The sequence below is a fragment of the Gigantopelta aegis genome, chromosome 6, assembly GCF_016097555.1.
Source record: "Gigantopelta aegis isolate Gae_Host chromosome 6, Gae_host_genome, whole genome shotgun sequence".
Lineage (NCBI taxonomy): Eukaryota > Metazoa > Mollusca > Gastropoda > Neomphalida > Peltospiridae > Gigantopelta > Gigantopelta aegis.
In genome coordinates this window covers 50,040,870-50,063,455 of record NC_054704.1, presented here as the reverse complement: position 1 = coordinate 50,063,455, position 22,586 = coordinate 50,040,870, and the positions used below count along the sequence as shown (strand labels likewise).

The 22,586-nt window shown below is 36.1% G+C and overlaps 2 protein-coding genes across 4 annotated transcripts in view; one reads left to right on the top strand and one right to left on the bottom strand.

Moving 5' to 3' along the window:
• LOC121376272 (brefeldin A-inhibited guanine nucleotide-exchange protein 1-like) overlaps positions 1–4,504 on the bottom strand; it is a 60,875-nt gene extending 56,371 nt beyond the window's left edge. For all 3 annotated transcript variants that reach the window (XR_005958428.1, XM_041504101.1, XM_041504102.1), the window contains exon 1: positions 4,294–4,504. Coding sequence is in view for 2 of the 3 variants with exons in the window: in XM_041504101.1 (XP_041360035.1) it covers positions 4,294–4,405 (112 nt within the window). In the remaining variant the exon portion in view is untranslated. The remainder of the gene's footprint in view (positions 1–4,293) is intronic.
• Positions 4,505–5,142: 638 nt separating this feature from the next.
• Positions 5,143–21,039, top strand: LOC121374580 (COP9 signalosome complex subunit 5-like). The gene is made up of 8 exons (XM_041501684.1): positions 5,143–5,306; positions 7,239–7,473; positions 9,073–9,201; positions 12,627–12,692; positions 13,651–13,736; positions 16,476–16,587; positions 17,047–17,195; positions 19,725–21,039. The coding sequence occupies exons 1-8, from the start codon at positions 5,149–5,151 to the stop codon at positions 19,807–19,809; spliced, it is 1,020 nt and encodes a 339-aa protein (XP_041357618.1). The 5' UTR covers positions 5,143–5,148; the 3' UTR covers positions 19,810–21,039.
• Positions 21,040–22,586: the final 1,547 nt, after the last annotated feature.

The following is a 22,586-nucleotide window of genomic DNA, read 5'->3' as shown; positions in this document are numbered from 1 at the left end:
TGCAGGGATGTCATTAATAGCCGGTACCTGGCGATTTTTCGCAATGCTTGTCGACATTTTGTTGATTAATGGCCGCCTATCGAATTTGATTTTCATGCTGCGATTTTATTTTTAATGACCACTATATTGTTGATTTTCACGGAAAAAGAATGTAATTATTTTTCACAATACATCACTTTATTCCTCTACTTTTTTTGAAGAAATATATATATATATACCATTGAAATATTTGCATTTCTCGCAGTCAGTTTACAATATTGATTTATTAAATTAATGTTTACAAATTTTACATGTATATAGCATTATTTGAAATTTGCATCACAAAACTAAATACAATACTGAACAATGTTCCCTGGACTCATGCATTTGTTGGGTACCATGGTAAAAGATTACTCATGAGATCGCATAATGCTACACCACCTGAATAATTTACCTCTGATTGGTGTCCGTCGTGTCCATTTGGTTTAACGTGAAGCGCACAAACCAGTGTAGCGAACGTTTTGTTTTCGCTCGGTCTGGCTGAACTCAGCCCTTGGGATAGCCGACATGTCTTTCGGCCCTGAACTGGCATTTGTATTCAAATTGACATGCATTGTCGGTTTGTTTTTATTACTTTGGTTTAAAGACTTTACAAAATTAAAATAGCAAGTTACATATATTCCAGACATTGAATCACCGCCACATTGCTGTCATACATGTCGAATGCATGCCGTTAAAATTAATAACCTTGATTATTAAAATTAGCAAACATCATAAGGCATACGCTGTATTCTGGATAAGACCGTTTCTCGTTACCGGTCGCGAGATCGCTATTATGCTAATTGAATATTTGGTATTATTATGTTTGAGGTGTCTAATAGATTATGTAACCGTTTGTTCACATCAGAAGATTGCCACTTGCAAATTTTATTAGCCTTTTTTTTTTTTAAATAATTTTTAATTAGCCGATGGCTAAATTGGTTACCGACAACACGAGCCCTGGATGTTTTCAGTGTGTGTTTTGGGAAGAGGGTATTAAGATTGCCAACTTAACTGTACTATTCAAAAGTGCTTCACCTATTGTTTATTGAGTTAAATAGTACAGTTGATTCTGTCAATGGGCATCTTCTTTGATCGAACTTGAAGCTTGATTGCTCGGCACGGGAATCCCGTTACGCGTAAGCGCTTTCCCGACGGATTAGCGGTCCCAGTAGATGTGGTAAAATTACCAAACCCCAACTGTGAGCAGACGACTGGTCCATTGTTAAGTAGTTAGGAAGTGTTTTACCTGTCATAGTGATTAGGTGTGCTTGGTATACTGGTACACAAGTTGTTTGCAAGAGGTAGCCGACTGCCACGCTCGTACTTGTGATAATTGTTTTTCTAAAGTACTTCAAATCAAGGCGTGGTGGCAATTGATTTAAGGCGCTTCCACGTCGTCAAAGTGCTTACTTTATGGACCAAGACGTGTCGGGCCGCTACGCCTAATGGTCCTGGGGAAACCCCTGGACTATTATTACTCCCCATTATATATATCCTTGTTTACTTGAAAACCATCCTACTAATAGCAAATGCCTGATGCACATGATTGGTGTTCATTGTTGTCACACTAACTTGTTACCAACAGTAATGTTTACTTTTTCACCTCAGTAATAAAATGTATGAAACATTTTCTATATAATCATTTGCTTTTGTTTAAATAAACATTCCAATGGGTAGTAAGAATCTGTATCTTTTTAACCCTCTCCTAAAAAGCATACTATGCAGTTATTAAAGCAAACAGCATCATTTCTAACTAAATTAATCTGACCAGTCTATTAATAAAAACGATTGGCATTCATTGTTTGTCATATAGAAGTCTTGTTTATCAAGTTCAAGCCTTGAAATAAGCGGCCGGTCACGGTCATTGTCCGGTACAAATTTGTAACTTGTCAGTTGTCAATTGCGCCGGTCATCATGTCCGAAGCTCGCGTTGTAGTAAAAGCCGGCTGTTTTGGAGTCGAATACACTTAATGCACCGATTAAAAAAAAAATTGATTATGAATAAAAAAACACAAATGTGTACCAGTGGGATTCGAACCGGTTCGTGGGGCACTTGACAGTCCAACACGAAGTTCATCTACAGTCCGCGTACCTGTTTAGTAGGATTTTTCATAGTCTCGATTTTGCGGGAACTTACATTGTAAAAAGTCATGTCACGCATATTAGTAATTGACCTTTCGTACTTAGCGTATACTTCCTGTGGCGTTTAAAGTTTGCAATTCAAATTGCCTCGTGGTTAACAATTAAAGGATGTTGAACAAAATAACTTCAGTCTTTGCTGTAAAAGAACAGACAGGTACTGATAATAACAAATCAATTATCCTTGTTCCTGGTATCCGCGGTGGGCAGCCGTCGATTAAATCTTGCCCCCAAAATTCCCAAACGAATATCCTGCAGAGTAGTATCTCAAAATCTAGCACTGAATTAAAATGGCAAAAGGAGGGTTTAGTTAAAACAAATGCTTCTTTGTGGCTACAGTTTGAAGAAAACACCAAAGGCGAGGTTATACTTATGACGTGCTCGCTCTGCAAAAAATTTAAAAAAGAAATGCAGTATAATCAAAAAATTTCGGACGTGTGGATCAAAGGGTCCACAAATCTGCGTGTATCAAATGCTAAAGATCACTCGGCAACCAAAAATATAGAATATTACCACAAACAAGACACTGATGACACGTGTGCGGTTAGGATACGACAATTGAAATCCATGATTTCTAAAATTATAGCCCACGTCGCTCGCGGCCGGTTTGGATACAGCTTTACCAGAGGACATATATTAATGGTTGCTAGTCACTTCGTACCATGGTCATTTCGTACCATTGCAAAAAGTCATTTCGTACCCTAGTCATTTCGTACCTTGGTTATTTTGTACCATAACTGAAAGTCATATCGTACCATGGTATAACAATTTATAACAATTACCCCAGTAATGTCTTTTACAAAATAACATTAAATTACAAATTTGTGGTTAATTTAAGGGATATTTTATCAGCAAAAGACTAAAAATTATTGCCACTTTGTATAAACATTAGCAATTGGCTAATTTGGCAATCAGTAAGGTAGTTAATGTTTTAATGGTTGTTATTGTTTATTTCTTAAACAAATAAGATGCAAATAAGCAAGCTTGAAAAGAAGAACTAATAAATAAATAATATTTTGTTGGTCCATTATATTGTTTTGTTGTTTTTGACTAATTAACTGGAGCCATTTCACACAAAATCGCAGTTGTCAGTTAGTAGTAAATACCATATACGGCTCATCAGGTAAAATGGAAATAACAGTTGACAGGTATTATGGGTACCAATAACGATATGCTGCACAGTAACGTGTTCTGGTTTTCAAACTGTCAAAATAAAGTTTTAAAACAAAACCCACTGCTTTTATGCTATAGTCAGTTCGTTTTCTATATACTGAAATGAAACGACTAGGGTACGAAATGACTAGGGTACGAAATGACTGGGGTACGAAATGACTTTTCACAATGGTACGAAATGACTAGGGTACGAAATGACTTTTTGCAATGGTACGAAATGACCAAGGTATGAAATGACCAGGCAGCATGGTACAAAATGGATGGTACGATATGACTTGGGTACGAAGTGACTATGATTCATATTAATGCATCATAGACTAGTAAGTAAATAACAATAATAAATGTCATCATTTGGTTACTATTGACTTAATTGCTGCATTGGTTATTTAGTAATTAAATATATCAATTATTAAACAACATAAAACATAATTTATTTCATTTTTATTTACAATGTTTTGTGACAGGTACAATTTCTTTTATGTCAGGCACAAATTGATTGATGCAGGACATTGTGTCAGGTACACCAATTTTTTTTATTTCAAGGCTTGCAAGTTACAAGTCTTACTTTTCAAATATATTAGGTATGCTTTGAAGTGGCATCCAGTGTGATGGTAGAATGCAGTGTAATTGTAATGATTCATTATATTGTGCACAAAAATAATTGTTACCCGTTTTTAAATATATTTTTTATTATTGTTCAAAAAGTGCTCCTTAAACAAATGTTGTGTTTTGTTAAATGTTTACAATGTGCTGTTTTGTTTTTAAGTTCCCCATTTTAAAATTGGACAGTTATCGAGTTATGACAGTTTGTGAAATATAGTGCTATGTAGAATATTGAATTTGTGACATCACATAGTACATATAATCTAGATGCTGGCTGAACTCACTAATATTTCTGTTTTATTAAGAAACAATAATAAATTGTGAAGAAACATAATTTGTCTTCTGCTTGACACTTACCAAGTGCCACCTCACAGGCTCTTTTCAACTGAGAATGGTGGGTTTTCTTAATTTCTTTGTCACCCAGAATTTTCTCAAGAGCCCTTGTCAAGAACATCGTGGTCGTATTCATGAATTAAGAGATTTTGTACCGACTAAGCAAAATTGCATAGCCTACTCTATACAGCTGTCACACATCAAAAATAAAATCAACAACCAGACAACTTGTCATCCGCCATGCTGGAAATCACGTGACCACATATGACGCAGCAAATAATCGTCTAAAATAATTATTAGATTCAGAATAAAATTCACATTATTCAGTATATAAATGCAACGTACATGTATATTAATGTTGACCAAATATTACGCAGTATATTATTCAAAACTTGTATCACAAATTTGTTTTAGAATATAAATTTAATGCGGAGTGACTATCCTCTTTTCGTTCTTTCTTTTCTTTTTCTTTCTACCCCCCCCCCTCCCCCCCCCCATTTAGTTATTTGTTTGCTGTTGGATACTTTTGTTTTAAAAAGTTGAATCAACGCTTAGCAAATAAAATAAAATAAAGAAAAAAGAAGACATTTTGCTATAGGTTTTGTTGTACAGAAGTTATGATGACATGACATTTAAACACACATAACATAAAAAAATAAGGTTAATTAGTACGTTAGCAATTACCAAAATCCAAGTGTTAGTCTATTTACATGTATTATATATATGGTGATTTACACATTTTGCTAAAAACAACGCAACGGGTTCGGGTAAATAACAGAATGTGGGAAGGTAGATGTTCTAAGCTAAGTGAGTAAATGACTATTAATGTTGTAGGTGCTTACTCTGAATAGAGGAAATACCAATGAAGGAAAAATAAGAATGGCCGGTTCAAGTGGGATGAGTACCGATACTAAAAATGCTCTAAAAACATGGGAAGTAAGCAATGGTGTAGAAACTGTTAACAGTGTGGATGATATCTATCGCTACGATGCAAAACAACAGCAAGATATTTCAACAGCCAGACCATGGGACAAGGTGTAAGTTTTTGGTAACGCGAAGGTCTCGCAGCATAGTTTTTGTTTGTTTACTTTTGTCAATCTTTGTCATAGTTTGTGCATTGATTTAAGCAGGGTCATGGCGCCATACCCAGATTTTTTGGCAGATTTTATTATTTTAAGTTAAACTTTTTGACAAAATTAATCACTAGTTATCCCGAGTACTCTGACTGTAAGAGAGCTAGACAGACATTTGTACATAAACACGCTCTCATTACAGTCAGAGACGGGTTATAGCGAAAACGGAACTGTGCCAAAATGGCCCCAGGCGAAAACGGAACCTGTGTTGGCTAAAATGGCACCAAAATCTGTGGACAAAACGGAACCTGCTTTGGCTAAAATGGCACCAAAATCGATGGCTAAAACGCCACCGAAATCAAAACATATTTTCATATCTCAGAACCAACAACCAGGTTGACCTATTTATGAAGCTGACACAGTACTAGACTGGCTTCGGTCAAATTGGTGTGTAAAGTGCAGGGTTTTTTTTTTTTTTTTAAACGTGCACAAATAATCTCCATTATAGATATCAGCTATCTATTCAGATATCAGATATCTATTCAGCTTGTTGGGTTGAAGTTATCCACTTTCAATATTTTTGCCGTTTCAGTTAAAATTGGCCCAGATAACGGCATATCTTTCAGTCGGGCATTCGCAAACCACTCAGAAAGGGCCCCCTCAACATTCGCTACTTTTCCTGTTCTCTGCCGTTTCTATTTGGATTAGCATTGCTGTGATACTGGTTACGAATTTCCTCTCTTTTGGTGGATACTTGAGAAACTTGTGATTGGGAGCATTTGATTATCAAAACATCTATTGATTGTTATTCCAAGTAGGGCCTCAATTAGTGACGTCAAGCATCATCTTAGCACGTGCTCAAGCTAAAAATAACACTAATTTACTCTATTACCTTTTTAAACACAGCAACAACTAACAGATCTCATGAAGGAAGTCAGATGTAATAAATTAAAATGATGTTTATTTATTTACAAAACAAGCAATCGATTGTTGTGTACTTAACCAAGCAAGCCCGGCAAGGCTGTGCAGTGAACACCGTGAGCTTTGATGTTTTGTCTGCGATTTGGTAAGTGTTAATTCCTATCGTAGCACAATCCACGTTTTCACATGTTGAATAATACGATTTTGACCAGCTTTATTCGGCAACAAATCTAAGTCATGATTTTTTGTTTTAGCCAATACAGTGAGGTGCCGTTATAGCCACAATCGGTTCCATTTTCACCAATGAAAATGGTTCCGTTTTCGCCAACAAAAATGGTTCCGTTTTGGTAGTGGTTCTGTTTTAGCCTGATCCCTCAGAGACCAAGCTATGTATTTTTTTCGCAAACTCTTTTAAATGCACTAATATATGAATATTATATAATTATTTTATTTAAAGTGAGGACCAAAATATTTTAATTTCTTTCTATCTGAATTTGAATTAACTTCCAAGTGACATTAAACAATATGGGTGTCACTGATCACATGACTTATTTTACCTATAAACGTTTCATACATTTTTTATTTCTTCTTGATATTAAAAAAAATACACCAAACCCCAAGTGGGGATGAACAGGATTTTTTTTTTGTGTGAGGCGAAATAGTAATTGTCTGGGGTGAACCGACATATTTTTGGGGGGGCGAAATGACCTGAAGATGAACAGGCTTGGTGGCTAAACCTCAGGCATTCCCCAGTATACATCAAAGGGTGAATGGGTGGAACTCTTTCCATCAGATTTAAGAAAGAGTGCAATTTAGCCCTATTCTTACATATATATATATATATATATATATATATATATATATATATATATATATATATATATATATATATATATATAAACAGAATAGAGCTGGAGGACACTTAAACTCTCAGTGAATTAAAAGTTACATATATATATCTTTTTTCTTTTTCAGACCTCATTATTTTAATCGCATTAAAATCTCCACTTTGGCACTGCTGAAAATGGTGATGCATGCCCGTTCTGGAGGGAACATGGAGGTTATGGGATTCTTACTAGGCAAAGTGGATGGCAATACGATGATTGTCATGGATGGAGTGGCACTACCCGTGGAGGGGACAGAGACACGGGTGAATGCACATGCTCAGGCATACGAATACATGGCAGCTTACCATGTTGCTGCAGTGCAGGTTTGTTGGAAAATCATCCACTTATAGATACATATGTACAATGGTCATAAGCAATCACTATTAACAGGCATCAGATGTTTGCAGATTGTAGCCACCAGAACTGTTGCATGCCAGTTATTGGCAGTAAAAACTCATTAAATTTTAAGAGTTTGACAAACACTAGAATAGCCCTAGGTACTAATCTCTGAATGAAAAATTTGGAGAAGTGACTTCAACCGTCCCAGACAAAATGGGACCTGGCCTCCAGGCCCTAATCATGTCGGCGACATGAGTTTTTTTTTTGGCCAAAAGTCAGCTCAAGTCGTCAAGTTATTTGCAGTAGTGAGAAGTTGAAGTCACTGTAAGATGTTGGACCTAATCTTATTTCAAAAACAAAATCACACAACAGATGTCAAGATCCCGACTTGTTTATTGTCATAGCTCACTTGACACCTTGATGCCTTATGTCGGACAGTGTTTTTTCTTTGGCACCAGACTGTATCCTTAAGTAATTGCGAACCTGTCTATTAATGGGAAATGTTTTTTGCGCATTGTAATGTATGATTGATTAAATACATGTCGTCTAATGTTTACATTCTTCAGATACACCCGTAAACTGGGCTATTGTTTCTCAAAGTGACGTGTGTAGCGCCGTGTGCTGTGACCAGTCAAGTCTTGTTAATCCTCAGCCACATTCATTTCAGTTATGCCAGAAAATACTAATTAATACTTTAATTTTAACATAACGGCACATTATCAGACTACTTAATAATATGTTTTTAATGAAACATACAACTGTTTTGTTTAAACATCATTACCGGAAGTAGTATTTTATATAAAAATGATACAATTAGAACCGATCAAGTGTAAAATTTGGAATTTTTTCAGTTGAACGCAAAAACTGGCAAAACATTATGAAATGTACCGATAACTGTTCACTTCACCTATTTTTTTAAAATCAAACTTTGCCCCTTTCTTCTGGGAAGGGAGAAGTCACTTCTCTTACTTTTTCAATTCTAGATTAGGGTCTTGGCCTCTATTCAATGCAGGCTTCTATTTTTATGCATGCAAAATGTTCTAACATACATGTAGCCTTATAAGTTATTGTAAAGTCATATTCTAATGTAGTCTTCCAAATCTTTTTGTACACGGGGAAACCTCTTATATCACTGAGAAATGAAAAACCCTTCTCCTTTCCTTCTCTCACCACATTATGCAATGGAAATGATGAGTCTAACATGATCATTAACCTGACATGGCAGAAGTTGGCCTTTATTTAAGGCAGACGTCTATTTTTTCCAAGGCACTCTGAGATCTGGCCTAAAATCAAAGATTTACGGTATATTAAAATGAAAGTAATAATTAATTTTTTTTGGCATAACTCAAATGAATCCAGCTGAGAAAACTGAATAACAGTTGACTGATCAACTTCGGGGAGGGTGGCTGCATTTCACTGAACTTCAGGACTAAGATTTGGACCAGTAGTTGGTTTAAAAGCCAACTGTTTAAAAAGAAAGCCATTTTGAAAAAATTGGAAGTATGTTTCAAATGGCAATAGTTTTACCAGTTGGTTTTAGCAATACTTTCATTTAAAATATTTTAATTCCATTTTTGCTGTAGGTTTCCCGGTTAGAAAATCAAATAGGTTGGTATCACAGCCATCCAGGATACGGCTGCTGGCTGTCGGGGATTGACGTGAACACGCAGATGCTGAATCAGCAATACACAGAACCTTTTGTTGCCATTGTGGTTTGTTGAGTTTATTATATTAGTCAGAAATATTATGATAATGGTTTTAAAATTTTAACAAATATTTTTAAATAATTATTTGACGTACTGTTCTTGAAACAGTCTGTCAGTTTTTGCTTCTTTTTAAAAAAAATTGCAGGACTTACTGAATTTTTAGTAAGTCCTGCCATCAGGTCTATCATTTTTAGTTTTCACTGGCCAATGGGAAAATGGTAATGTAAGTGGGGATAGAAAAAGAAGTCATAAATTTAAAAACGTTATTTTTTCAAAGGAATGGTTCAAAGAACCGTACTTCCAAGAACAAAACATTTGGGCAGTATATATTGACAAGATAATATTTGTGTGTAGACAGATCCCAAATTTACTCCTATGCTTTATTTGGTGAATGGCAAGGGGTAGAAAATTCTAAATATATATATATATATATATATATATTTACTACTCAAAAGAATTTAAGGGTCAGACGATATTTTCGACATTATTTTCTGAATGTCAATTATATTAGCTAGACCATAATGTCACGCATGGTATTGTTCCATTTTGACGAAAGTGGGTCTAAGCAACCTATAAATGAATTAAAATCCACTGTCGTTGACACTGTCGACTAGTTCTAATGGCGAAAACATGCTTACATTTGCACGTAAATTAGGGCGAAAGCGAAAGGTCTGCTAAGTGCCCATAACTTGCTTTTTCACAAAGCGCTTCATTTGCACGCTTTGCACGTGTATTCCATGTTCCCAATGCTGAATTTCCGTATAATTGGAGCTTGCATTCGTGTACGGTGCACACTCCAAATTCGACAATGGTACGACTTCAACTGACTATCGAAGATAGAGGAAGGGCTATTGCTTGGCTTCAGGATGGCAATACGCAAAGAAATGTTGCTCTGAGACTTGGTGTCAGTCAGAGTGTCGTTGGCCGACTGTGGCAACAGTACCAAGCAACGAATTCTGTTCGAAATCGTCCATGTTTGGGAAGACCCCGAAGCACTACAAACAGAGAGGACCGCTACATCACCAATATGGCTCTACGTCAACGCACAACAACTGCACACCGATTACACTCTGCGGACTGCGGACTGCGACTGGAACTTGAGTGTCTGATCAAACCATACGCAATCGTCTGAGAGCCAATAATCTACGCTGCCGTCGCCAGGCTGTTCGACCACCACTCCTACCACGTCACAGAACGGCCAGACGTCATTGGTGCACACTTCATCTGCGGTGGCAACGTGTTCAGTGGGGGTCGAGTGATGAGTCCAGGTTTAGTCTCCAGTTCAACGACGGTCGGGTTCGTGTCTACAGATGTCCTGGGGAGTGCTTCGCTGACGTTAACGTTAGACAACATCACCGGTTCGGTGGTGGCAGCGTCATGGTGTGGGGCGGCATCTCTATCCACCACAGGACCCCCCTCTATGTGGTGGATGGCAATCTGAATGGAATCCGCTATCTGAATGAGATTATCCGGCCGTTGGTTCTCCCAGGCCTTCAGCAGATTGGCGGTGGGGCAGTTCTGCAGGATGACAATGCCAGACCCCACCACGCCAGGGTGGTAACGGACTTTCTCAGACAACAAGGTATCGCCAGGATGGATTGGCCAGCATATTCGCCTGACTTGGCCCCAATAGAGAACGCCTGGGACGAATTAGGCAGGAGAGTTCGGGATAACCATGCCCCTCCGGCCAACCTTCATGATCTGGGTCAACTTCTTATGGCAGAGTGGCAGGCCATTCCCAAGAGTTCTTCAGACATCTGATCAACAGCATGAGGCAACGATGTGTCGAGTGTATTCGCGCCTGGGGTGGATTCACACACTATTAAACGAATGTTCTAATGTGTAAAATCCATGTTTGACAACCTTCAACTTTGACAGCATGTCATGTGACTTTCTTGTATACAGTGACGTTTATTTGTGTTTTTTTGTAAATATGGAACAATAAATAAAAAATTTGGTGTAGTTTTACATCATCAATCTAATACACTCTGAAACTTATTTGGTTATAAATTTTTGACCCTTAAATTCTTTTGAGTAGTATATATATATATATATATATATATATATATATATACACACACACACACATATAATAATAACTTGGATATATTACACTTTGACTTCCATGGTTTATTTACATACAATACTGTTTCGTACAGGTCGCGATGTTTGTGCGAACCTGCACTCTTCAGTGCATAAACCAGAGTGATTTGTATAGAACATTAATTACAGCAACGTGTCTCTTCTAATCATGTTAAATTACTCAAGAGGTATTTGTTTTTATGTCTACATTTGCTGACCAGTTCATTTAGCTTATTCAAGGACGCCATTTTAGGATTGCAAATAAGAAAGTACTTCTCGCAAATACAAAAGCCGCAACGCTTCGACACGTTCGAATAGTGTGGAGCACGGCATAGAATTTTCCAACTGATTGCGTACTCAAGATTGTTGCCATTAATGACGACTAATGGTGAACGATAACCATGGGCAATGGCTGCCCAGACCATGACAGAACCCCCACCCCCAAAACGATCTCGTTCAAGAACACAACAGTCAGCATAGTGTTCATTTCTCCTAAGGTAGACGCGCACCCTGCCATCACCACGTTGTAAAGAAAATCTGGATTCATCCGAAAAAAGAATAGTATTCCAGCGTCGCCGTATCCACGCGTGTGTACACGTGCCCAATTAAGACGATTTAGATGATGACATTGCGTTAAAACGCATCCGACGTAAGGACGTCGTGCATGTAAACCGTTCTCCCGCAGACGATTACAAACAGTTTGCCCACTTGTTCGGTTATTATGAAGCCCAGGTGTGTTAGCAGCAGTATCAGTGGCAATTTGGAATCGATTGCGCAAATGCGTGTTCATGATATAGCGGTCTTGACCACGCGTTGTAACACGCGGACGTCCACGACGTGGCAAGTCGTTGGTGCTTCCTGTCATTCGAAATCTTACGCGAAGATTTCGTACCGCTCGACTAGAACTCCCAACATACTTTGCAACGTCTTCTGTCAACATGCCAGCATCAAGCGTGCCAATCGCCCGTTCGCGTAAATTATTGGGTATTCTTGGCATACTAAAAATGCTACAAGACAAGTAAAACAAATTGACCGAATACTATACGGGACATGTCAAACCATGCATGCACGTGCAAACTGAATTTCACATTGTCGACGATTAACAGTGCAAATATAATCGATAAAATTCATGAATCCTGATAATACAGCTCAAGGCTAATACTACCTATATAATTTCATTACACAATGAATTCTTTAACACAACAAATACTATATGTACAAATCGGAAGTTTCTTTTTTTGTTCAGTATATATGGTATTGAAATGTGAATTTATTTTCTGGCTCATGCATGTTTTGTTAATAGCCCAGTCTCTTTTATTAAATATTTAGTTTTAAAAAATCCATTTCAGATTGATCCAGTGAGGACTATTTCTGCTGGAAAAGTGAATATTGGAGCATTTCGGACTTATCCAAAAGTTAGTATGAATTTATTGTCAACATTCTAGATTCATGTAATCGAGGATTTGAAAAGTGAAATTTTCGTTTTGTGATGATTAACATCTTAACAATCTGTTCATATAGTGGTGTTCACATAAACAGTATATATATTTTTATTCGGTACCTAAGTGATTATAATTTATGAATATGAAAGGTCACGGTATAAGATGTTATTTTTTGTATTTCATAAAAAGGATTGGGAAAGCACAAAAGTGATTATTTATTTTAAAAAAATTCCTTTTAAGTTTCCTCATAAACCAATAAAATATATCTGTGTATAGCTTTATCATGTACTGTTACAGACAAGTTTGACTTTCATAACTTTTTACCTAATTTTCACAGAGTTATGGCCCTTAAAATGATACAAGGCGATTCAGAAATTTGTTGAGACCTGTATGTAGCAGTACATTCAGCATGCCTGGTAGTCGCCTACCGGTCGAACCGGAGAGGACTAGGTTTTGTCTCAGTCTGTCTATCTGTCCCACATATAGTTTTCCACAATTATTTTTCATGATGCATCAAGATATTGAGCTGATATTTTTTGTGTATAGCATAAACACGTACTATTACAGAACACGTTTGACATTTCATAGTGTTTTACACATTTCTTCACAGAGTTATGTCCCTTGAACTTAGGAGATACAAAAATGTTTTTTCCGGACTTGTTTTGCAATGCTTCAGGATATTGAGCAGAAATGTTGTGTATATCTTTATCATGTATTATTACAGATCAAGTTTTAACTTTTAAAGTGATTTACCCTTTGACCCTTGCTTTGAATTTTTTTTTTGAGTCCAGTATTGCTTTAGCAGTACTCTCAGAATGCTTGTTGAATGAGCATTTCTTTCTTCTTTTATGTTTTAATGTCTTTGTCATCACCATTCAGCTTTTCTAATATCTTTGAAATGTCTTGTTGACCTCTACATGTTTATTACTAGGGATACAAGCCACCTGAAGAAGGTCCCTCAGAATACCAGAGTATTCCACTGAACAAGATAGAAGACTTTGGAGTTCACTGCAAACAGTAAGGCAGCAAACCCAGGGCTTCTTGAATTTTTATAAAATCAACTAACCATAGGATCAGTGATTTTTAAAATTTACTAGCCACAATTAAAAATTCACTAGCCTGACTTCTCTTTATGTTGATAATGTTTTACAAAATAATTTGTTTGGTTTTTTTGGTAAAAAAATTTATTGCCCCAAAATACATTGGTAGTGTTAGGATTGGGGACTCCTAATTCACCACCTTACAAAATATGTGATCAAAAGCTCTTTTCACTAGATAATAGTAAAAATCAGATATGTCACCTAAACAGGGAGATAGAGCATAAAAAAACTAACGTGGAGGGGGCAGGATATTCATATTTACAAAATAGACTTATTTGCACCATTTGACCAAGGCATGGCAATAGTAGTTATTTACCAGCCCATCATTGAATATCACTAGTCATGGTTAGTGGGGCTACCATAATCTAGAAGCCCTGAAACCTTTTTTTTTGTTTAAACTATTACTACCGTATTTGACCGGAAATAAGCCCATGTCTTTGAATAAGCCCCCCTCCATTTTGATAGCATTTAAGAAATTAGGCCCTCATTCGTAAATAAGCCCACCCCCAACTTCATCACCTTATAAATAACATGAAATTGCAAGTTTGCTCAAAGTTCATTTAAAAGGTCATACCTCCTGCAGATAATTAAACACAAATGTAACACAATATTTTACCACCAGTGAGATTTAGCTGTCTAACAATAACAGTGTGTAACATTGTTTTCAATTTCATGCCTGCAGTATTTCTCTGAAGTATCCAAGCCCAAGTATGAACTAAAAACCAATGTCTATTTTTACCACCACATTGGGTCCGCAGTTAATGCTAATTAAGCAAATACCTTATTCTGATTGGCTAAGAACAATGACCTTAAATTGACAATTCTTTGTAGTGTAAGCTGGCTTGTGTCAGAAACCTGTGTACACGCAATTGAGTTTGTTGTTAATTGCTGTTGTTTTAAGTCTTCGCAGCATTAAATTTTGGATGTAAATAAACAGCACTGGTAAGTAATTGTAACATAGGTGTGTTTCTAATAATTAGATACTAGTAAAAAAAACAACAATTTAATTAATAAACAATTATTATTTATTAATAACAAATGGAACACTTAATTAATAGATGTGCTACTGAACGTTTTTTCTTTTCTTCCTAGTTCTTTTAAGTATTGTTATTTATTTTAATTATTATTATGAAATTTTTTTTCAACAAAACTGGCCCCTTGTCTGGGAATAAGCCCACCCCATGCTAAGCTCACAATGAGTTGTCTTGGCCCCCTGGGCTTATTTCCGGTCAAATACATATTATGGTACTTTATTTGTTCCTAAAGGTAACTAAAATCAAGGTTTGAACACACAACTTGTGAATTGAAGTCTTACAAAATCTCAAGCAAAGATTGAATGCTCGTTAATCAGGACTCGTCATATTAGTAACCAAATGCAAATATTGCACAGTATGACTAATACAGCTTTACCACAAGTTCTGTGCATTTTAGAATGAAGTTTAATATTAGTGCTATGAACAGGTGATTGATTATAGAGAACGAAGTCGTAAATAAAGAAAAAGTTAGATTGGTTGATTTTAGTACAACGTAAAATTGGTTAATCTATCAGTGTTTATAGCAAAGGAGACTAACAGAATACATTAGCAACAGTGACAGTAATATAATATTGTTGATAGTAATAATTGTGCTTGATTAATAGTGGTTGACAATATAGTATTGTGGATATTGTAACAGATATATATTTAAGCAAACACAGGGCTAGCTCTGCCACTCACCAAATTCTCCAATTGCGAATTTCAGGAACAATTGGCGAATTTAACATAGTTTAAAGGGACATACCCTAGTTTCAAGCTGTGAAAATTAACACTAAGTTTAGTTAATCTACAAACCTGTAACACATTTGGATAAAGTTACAAGTGAGTGAAACATGAGTCTGTGACTTTGAAATGGTGAAATACCCTCTAAAGATAGACTAAAACTCGACTCCATAACTGTTACTTCTCATACGCACGTGCATTTTTAAAACATGAGAAATGCATTTTGTGATATTAAAAACACCAGGATGACCAAAAACACTTCGAATGTACGGAAATTGATAATCTAAACAATAAAATCTAAGTAAAGTATGATTTCAGTTGTCAAAAACGGCTATAATAGTCAAAAATATATCTCAGTGTTTAAAAACTAGGGTATGTCCCTTTAACACTATGATTGACCATGATATAATAGTGTAATAAAGTATACAATAATTTTGGATTATCATGGGTGACAACTGTATTTCATCACATTTACTTCTTCAGATACTACCGGCCTTGGTGGCGTCATGGTTAGGCCATCGGTCTACAGGCTGGTAGGTACTGGGTTCGGATCCCAGCCGAGGCATGGGTTTTTAATCCAGATACCGACTCCAAACCCTGAGTGAGTGCTCCGCAAGGCTCAATGGGTAGGTGTAAACCACTTGCACCGACCAGTGATCCATAACTGGTTCAACAAAGGCCATGGTTTGTGCTATCCTGCCTGTGGGAAGCGCAAATAAAAGATCCCTTGCTGCCTGTCGTAAAAGAGTAGCCTATGTGGTGACAGTGGGTTTCCTCTTAAAAACAGTGTCAGAATGACCATATGTTTGACGTCCAATAGCCGATGATAAGATACAAAAAATCAATGTGCTCTAGAGGCGTCGTTAAATGAAACAAACTTTACTCTTTTTTTTCTTCAGATACTATTCTCTGGAAATATCGTATTTCAAGTCTGCGTTAGACCGTAAACTCCTGGAATCACTGTGGAACAAGTACTGGGTGAATACACTGAGCTCATCAAGTCTGCTTACAGTAAGTTGATATTAATCGTCTCTTTTTAGTTCACTACCGGTTCAACCAGATGGGACTATAGGTTTCATCTCCGTCCGTCTGTCTGTCTGTCTGTCTGTCTGTTCCATATATAGTTTTCCGGATGTTTTTTCAGAAGGCCTTGAGATATGGAGCTGAAATTTTTTATATAACTTTATCATGTACTGTTACAGATCAAGTTTGACTTTTATGGCGATTTACCCATTTGTAACTGAGTTACGGCCCTTGAACGTAGGAGATGTGGGAATTTTTTTAGTTTTTTTAGAAGGCCGTGAGATATTGAGCTGAAATTTTGTGTATAGCTATATCATGTACTGTTACAGATTAAGTTTGACTTTCGTGGTGATTTACCCATCCTTATTGGTCAGGTTTTGGCCTTTTAGTGGCTGTTCTGTTGCACCAAGATAACATGATTGATGATTTGTGATATTTTTGTTTCAGAATGCAGACTACACAACTGGTCAGATATTTGACTTAGCCGACAAGCTGGAGCAGTCAGAGGTACAGTTGGGTCGTGGGGGGTTCATGCTTGGAATGGATTCACACGACAAGAAATCGGAAGACAAACTCGCCAAGGCTACAACGGATGGGTAAGCTTGAAATAATCATGTTTTACTTGAGATAAATTAATTATGAGAAATATTTAGGAAGACTTAACTTGTATTAATATTAATCTGTGTTAGAATTTTGTATCTTATTTATTATTGATATATTATGTGTGAGAATGATTGTGGAAGATTTGTTATTATCTTTGATAAATTCTGTCTCTGAAAAGAAGCTATTAAACACAATTGCACTATAATATATATATATATATATATATACTGAACAAAAAAAGAAACTTCCGATTTTTACATATAGTATTTGTTGTGTTAAAGAATTCATTGTGTAATGAAATTATATAGGTAGTATTAGCCTTGAGCTGTATTATCAGGATTCATGCATTTTATTGATTATTTTTGCACTGTTAATCATCGACAACATGAAATTCAATTTGCACCTGCATGCATGGTTCGACATGTCCCGTGTAGTATTCGGTCAATTTGTTTTACTTGTCTTACTGCATTGTTGTCAAGTGAACGAAAACGCTTCAAAATTAAAAAAAAAAAATATAGTTTTTTACATTGTAGCATTTTTAGTATGCCAAGAATACCCAATAATTTATACGAACGGGCAATTAGCATGCTTGATGCTGGCATGTCGACAGAAGACGTTGCAAGGCATGTTGGGAGTTCTAGTCAAGCGATACGAAATCTTCGCGTAAGATTTCGAACGACAGGAAGCACCAACGAATTGCCAGGTCGTGGACGTCTGCATGTTACAACGCATGGTCAAGACAGCTATATCATGACACGCATTTGCGCAATCGATTCCAAACTGCCACTGCAACTGCTGCTAACACACCTGGGCTTCATAATAACCGAATCAGTGGGCAAACTGTTCGTAATCGTCTGCGGGAGAACGGTTTACATGCACGACATCCTTACGTCATATGCGTTTTAACGCAACGTCATCATCTTAATTGGGCACGTGAACACACTCGTTGGATACAGTGACGCTGGAATACCGTTCTTTTTTCGGATGAATCCAGATTTTCTTTACAACGTGGTGATGGCAGGGTGCGCGTCTACAGTTGGAGAAATGAACGCTATGCTGACTGTTGTGTTCTTGAACGAGATAGTTTTGGGGGTGGGGGTTCTGTCATGGTCTGGGCAGCCATTGCCCATGGTTATCGTTCACCACTAGTTGTCATTAATGGCAATTTAAATGCTCAACGTTACCGCGATGACATTCTCGCTCATCACGTCATTCCTCTGTTCCATAAGAACGCCAACATCTCGATTTTTCAGCATGATAATGCCACCTCTCATACAGCTAGAGACACTGTAAATTTTCTTAGGACAAATAACATTGATTTCATTGATGACTGGCCCGCTAAAAGTCCTGATCTCAACCCCATCGAGCATGTCTGGGATAGTCTGGACAGACGATTGAGGCGTCGTCCCAACCCACCCGCTAACGTCAACGAACTTCGTCAAGCGCTCATTCAAGAATGGAACAATATTCCACAGGCAGAAATCAACACTTAAGTCAATTCTATGCGCCTGCGATGCACTGCAGTGGTCAATTTAAGAGGTGGTCATACCCGTTATTAAGTGGGTGGGTTTTTCTTAACCCCTACCACACTTGGTCATAATTTCTCCCAGTTTCTGTTAACCTATGGCCATGATTTTTGCACCAAACGATGCATCATGGAACACTTTTTAAAACGCATATATAACAATTATTCCCCCGGTTCGTTTTCATCAAGTTATGTGCAAGCAAAGTTAGCGGAAGTTTCTTATTTTGTTCAGTATATATATATATATAAAAAAATTAAGATCAGAATTATATGGATGATAATCAATTGATATTTTTTTCAAATCATGCATAGAATGAAAATTTTGAATTCCAAACTGCATTTAGAATTGCAATAGCATAGTAATACACGGTTTAAATAAATAGAGGTCATTACCAGTGTGTTTCGGTATCATCATTATCATATATTAAGAATAAAAATTGTATAATGCGAGCCCCTAGCGAGGGTAATAATCTCGTTGTCATATAATCTCAAGCTTAATACATGTTTTTGTAAACTGCACTCCCAACTTTAATTCCAGTCAGCCAATACTCGATATTCAAATGTCTTTTTGAATGGGATATCCTTACATAAAAAATAAATTAGTAGTCTACTTGATGTTTTTTTGTTTTGAGAACAATGGGCAGCTTTCAATGTAAAGTTGCTATTAAACGTGTTCTGTTTGATGATTAAAAATGCATACATCAATTTCTCAATTGTTGCTGTAGCATGTTTACTTACATATCAATAAATGTAGTGCTGTTACCTGATTAATTTACATCTAATTTGCAAAATCATCAAATTCTGAAAGTATATGATCTTAAAAATATCACATACTTTTATTACACTGGATATGCTACCTATTACATGATAAATATTGTTATGATCCTATTTACTTTTATTTAATGTTTAAGTCATGTGCTTTTTGTTTTAAACTAGAAATGTCACATTTAAAAGTATTTTTGTTTGTTTGTTATGGTCGTATTTGTTTTTCCTTCAGGTGTAAAACAACAATCGAGTCTCTACACGGGTTGATGTCACAGGTTATTAAAGATCGGCTCTTCAATCAAGTTCATCTAAAATGACGATGTCAGTCTGTAACAAATTGAACATGTTTTGTATAAATATTGTGGACAGTCGGTCAGCTGAAGGGAGAACTGATGACAAAGTTCAATGCAGGTGTTTTGCCATTTTCAGCAATGTTGACTTATTCCTCACATACATACATGTATTTATACTCTCTTCAGGTGTGTGATATCTCTATAGCAGTCAGTCAGTCAGTTATAAAACATTATATGCTTCGTTCCAGGATACTGTCTTAAGCCAGAAATCAATGTGTATGTAGTGCGTAAAATGTGTAGTGTGTAAACAACAGTTAATATAGAAATCAATTGATGTGCTTCCGTATGTACGCAATGCGTGATGCGTAATGCACAATACGTTAGTTCCCGAACTCCTCGGTGATCATTCCATTACACACTACGTATTTCGCATTACATACACATGGATTCCTAGCTTTAGGCATACAGTCCTTAATAATAGAGGAGCTTTAGCTTTTAAAGTTGTTATTAAACTGCAACATCTTCAAAATTACAGTAGAATCATGTGAACTTTAATTCCAGCTTCTGCTAACAAAAGAAATGAAGGGACTTTCCTGACTTTGAAGCCATTGTAATACGGTTTTCTTTCATACCTGTTGTCGAGAACATCATTTGTTATGTTTGGTAACACATACTTGTGATAACAATTTAAAGTCATACTACTGCCATACTATCCAATGAAAAAAGTGCAGTCAAAATCGATTACTCTGTTATATATAAGTTAACGTGAATTTAATTATACTGTGCATATATTAACTACAATTTCTAGGGCCATAAATAAGTTTTTGTTGGAAAAGACATTTAGATTTATTTTTGAAGATGTGTAAGAAATAGAATACTACATTTGTGTGTCAATACCATTTATCTTTTGCTCATTAGATTTGTTTTAAAACGATAAATAGTATCTAACGACCACTAATGCTGTATTCTCCATTTAGCCAACAGATTTTTAAACAATTAAGATTACAGATTAATTACATGTGTTCTTGTTTAGGATATCAATGTTTGCATATCCAATGTGGTTATTTATCCAAATGTTTGTAGTACTGGTTCGAACTAAATTTTACATCCTAACACTTTGGATTATTATATTCTAAGCAAGAAAATTTAATTAATATGTAATTCAAGGCTTCTAGGTTATGGTAGCCCCACTTCGATGGCTAGTGATATTTAGTGTTGGGCTAGCAAATAACTACTATTGTCATGCCCGACGGCTAGTGAATTTTTTTTTGTCAAATGTTGCAGTTAAATCTATTTTGTAAATATGAATATCCTGCCCACATCCCCAATGTTAGTGTTTTCAAGCTCTATCTCCCTCTTTAGGTGACATATCCAGTTATTACTATTATTTAGTAAAATTTTATTAACTTAAAGTAAGGCTAGTCAGTTTTTAATCATGGCTAGTACATTTTTCAAATCACTAGCTAGTGGATTTTATAAACGTTTAGAATGAATGAATGTTTAACGACACCCCTATTGGGTGTCACAAATGGTAAATAAACGTTTAGAAGCCCTATGTAATTTTTATAGAAAGGCTCAATTGCCAGAAATCTGTTAAAATGGCTACAAAATCAGGAACATCCCTGCAACAAATACTAAAAAATTAACAAGTGTCTGGACCTTATTATGTGATGATGTTTTTATTTTACACACAACCAGTTTTTTTCTTATGCATACCATTTTCTTATTTCCATATGTACCATGTGACTCAAGGATTTTCATGTGAATTAGCAAGAAATTAAAACTGTTGCTGAAAACTCGCCTAGACATCCACGATTTTAATAAAGAATTTCTGTTGTCTTAAGTGCTTTAATATCATTTCATTGTTATTAAGTAAAACTGTCATCTGCAGGAGTAAAATATGATGACATGGATTTGGTGTCGGACATACACTTATGTGGTTAGTATTATGGGAAAATTTGCAGGGTTCATCATCCGATGATCCATCCGACTCCATATAACCGTATATAAAATGTGTTGAGTACGTCATTAAATAAAATATTTCCTTCCCGATGATCCATTACACTTGGTTGAAGTGCTATACTACTGAAGTCCATCCTTCCCGATGGGCTTGAACATAAAGCAAATACCAAAAGGAGTATAGCCAGGAAGATGTGGCAATATCACTGTCCATACTCTTACAACCACCTCGGTTAGCATATTTTAAAATGTATTTGTGTGTTTTAATAATTACCACACCCCATTCCGGTAAGTAGGTTTAGCTACTAAACTGCTGTCCTTTCATTTTGTGAAAAACATTCCTTTAGTGTGGAAATCATCAAATAATATTATGGCTATGACCGGGCTATGTGCATTCAGATACATGCGAGTTCTGAGTGGAATGGTTGTGTTAAATGTGAACATCAGCACAGACATTTTGATTCTGAAGTAAAAACAATAGTCCTTGGTACCCTATGCAGTCCGATATGTCTTCTACACAATATACTTTTTGTTGTACTAATACATGAGCCAGTATATTTAAATCAGTAATTTCTTGGCGTTTACATGTAGTAACCATCGTGGGTTTTCTGTAGAAGTTTGGATTTGTGATGGCATTTTGAGTAAGGGAAAACAAGGAATGCTTTCTTTAGCGATCCTTTATTATATTGTTTAAGCAGCAGTTATTAAGTGTCTTAAGATTTTGTGTTAAGAATTGGGGAGGAATTGGGGAAATTAATTTTATACATAATTTTCTACAGACGAGAGCTGTACATGCATGGTTCTTGATAGATCAGTTTTGGACCACTACCTAAAATATATGA

Bases quoted from the DNA above. Each gene is read 5' to 3' on its own strand.
- LOC121374580 (XM_041501684.1), top strand. From the start codon at position 5,149: ATGGCCGGTTCAAGTGGGATGAGTACCGATACTAAAAATGCTCTAAAA. The intron at 5,307-7,238 runs GTAAGTTTTTGG...TTTCTTTTTCAG, and splicing joins GCCAGACCATGGGACAAGGT to ACCTCATTATTTTAATCGCA. The intron at 9,202-12,626 runs GTTTGTTGAGTT...AATCCATTTCAG, and splicing joins AACCTTTTGTTGCCATTGTG to ATTGATCCAGTGAGGACTAT.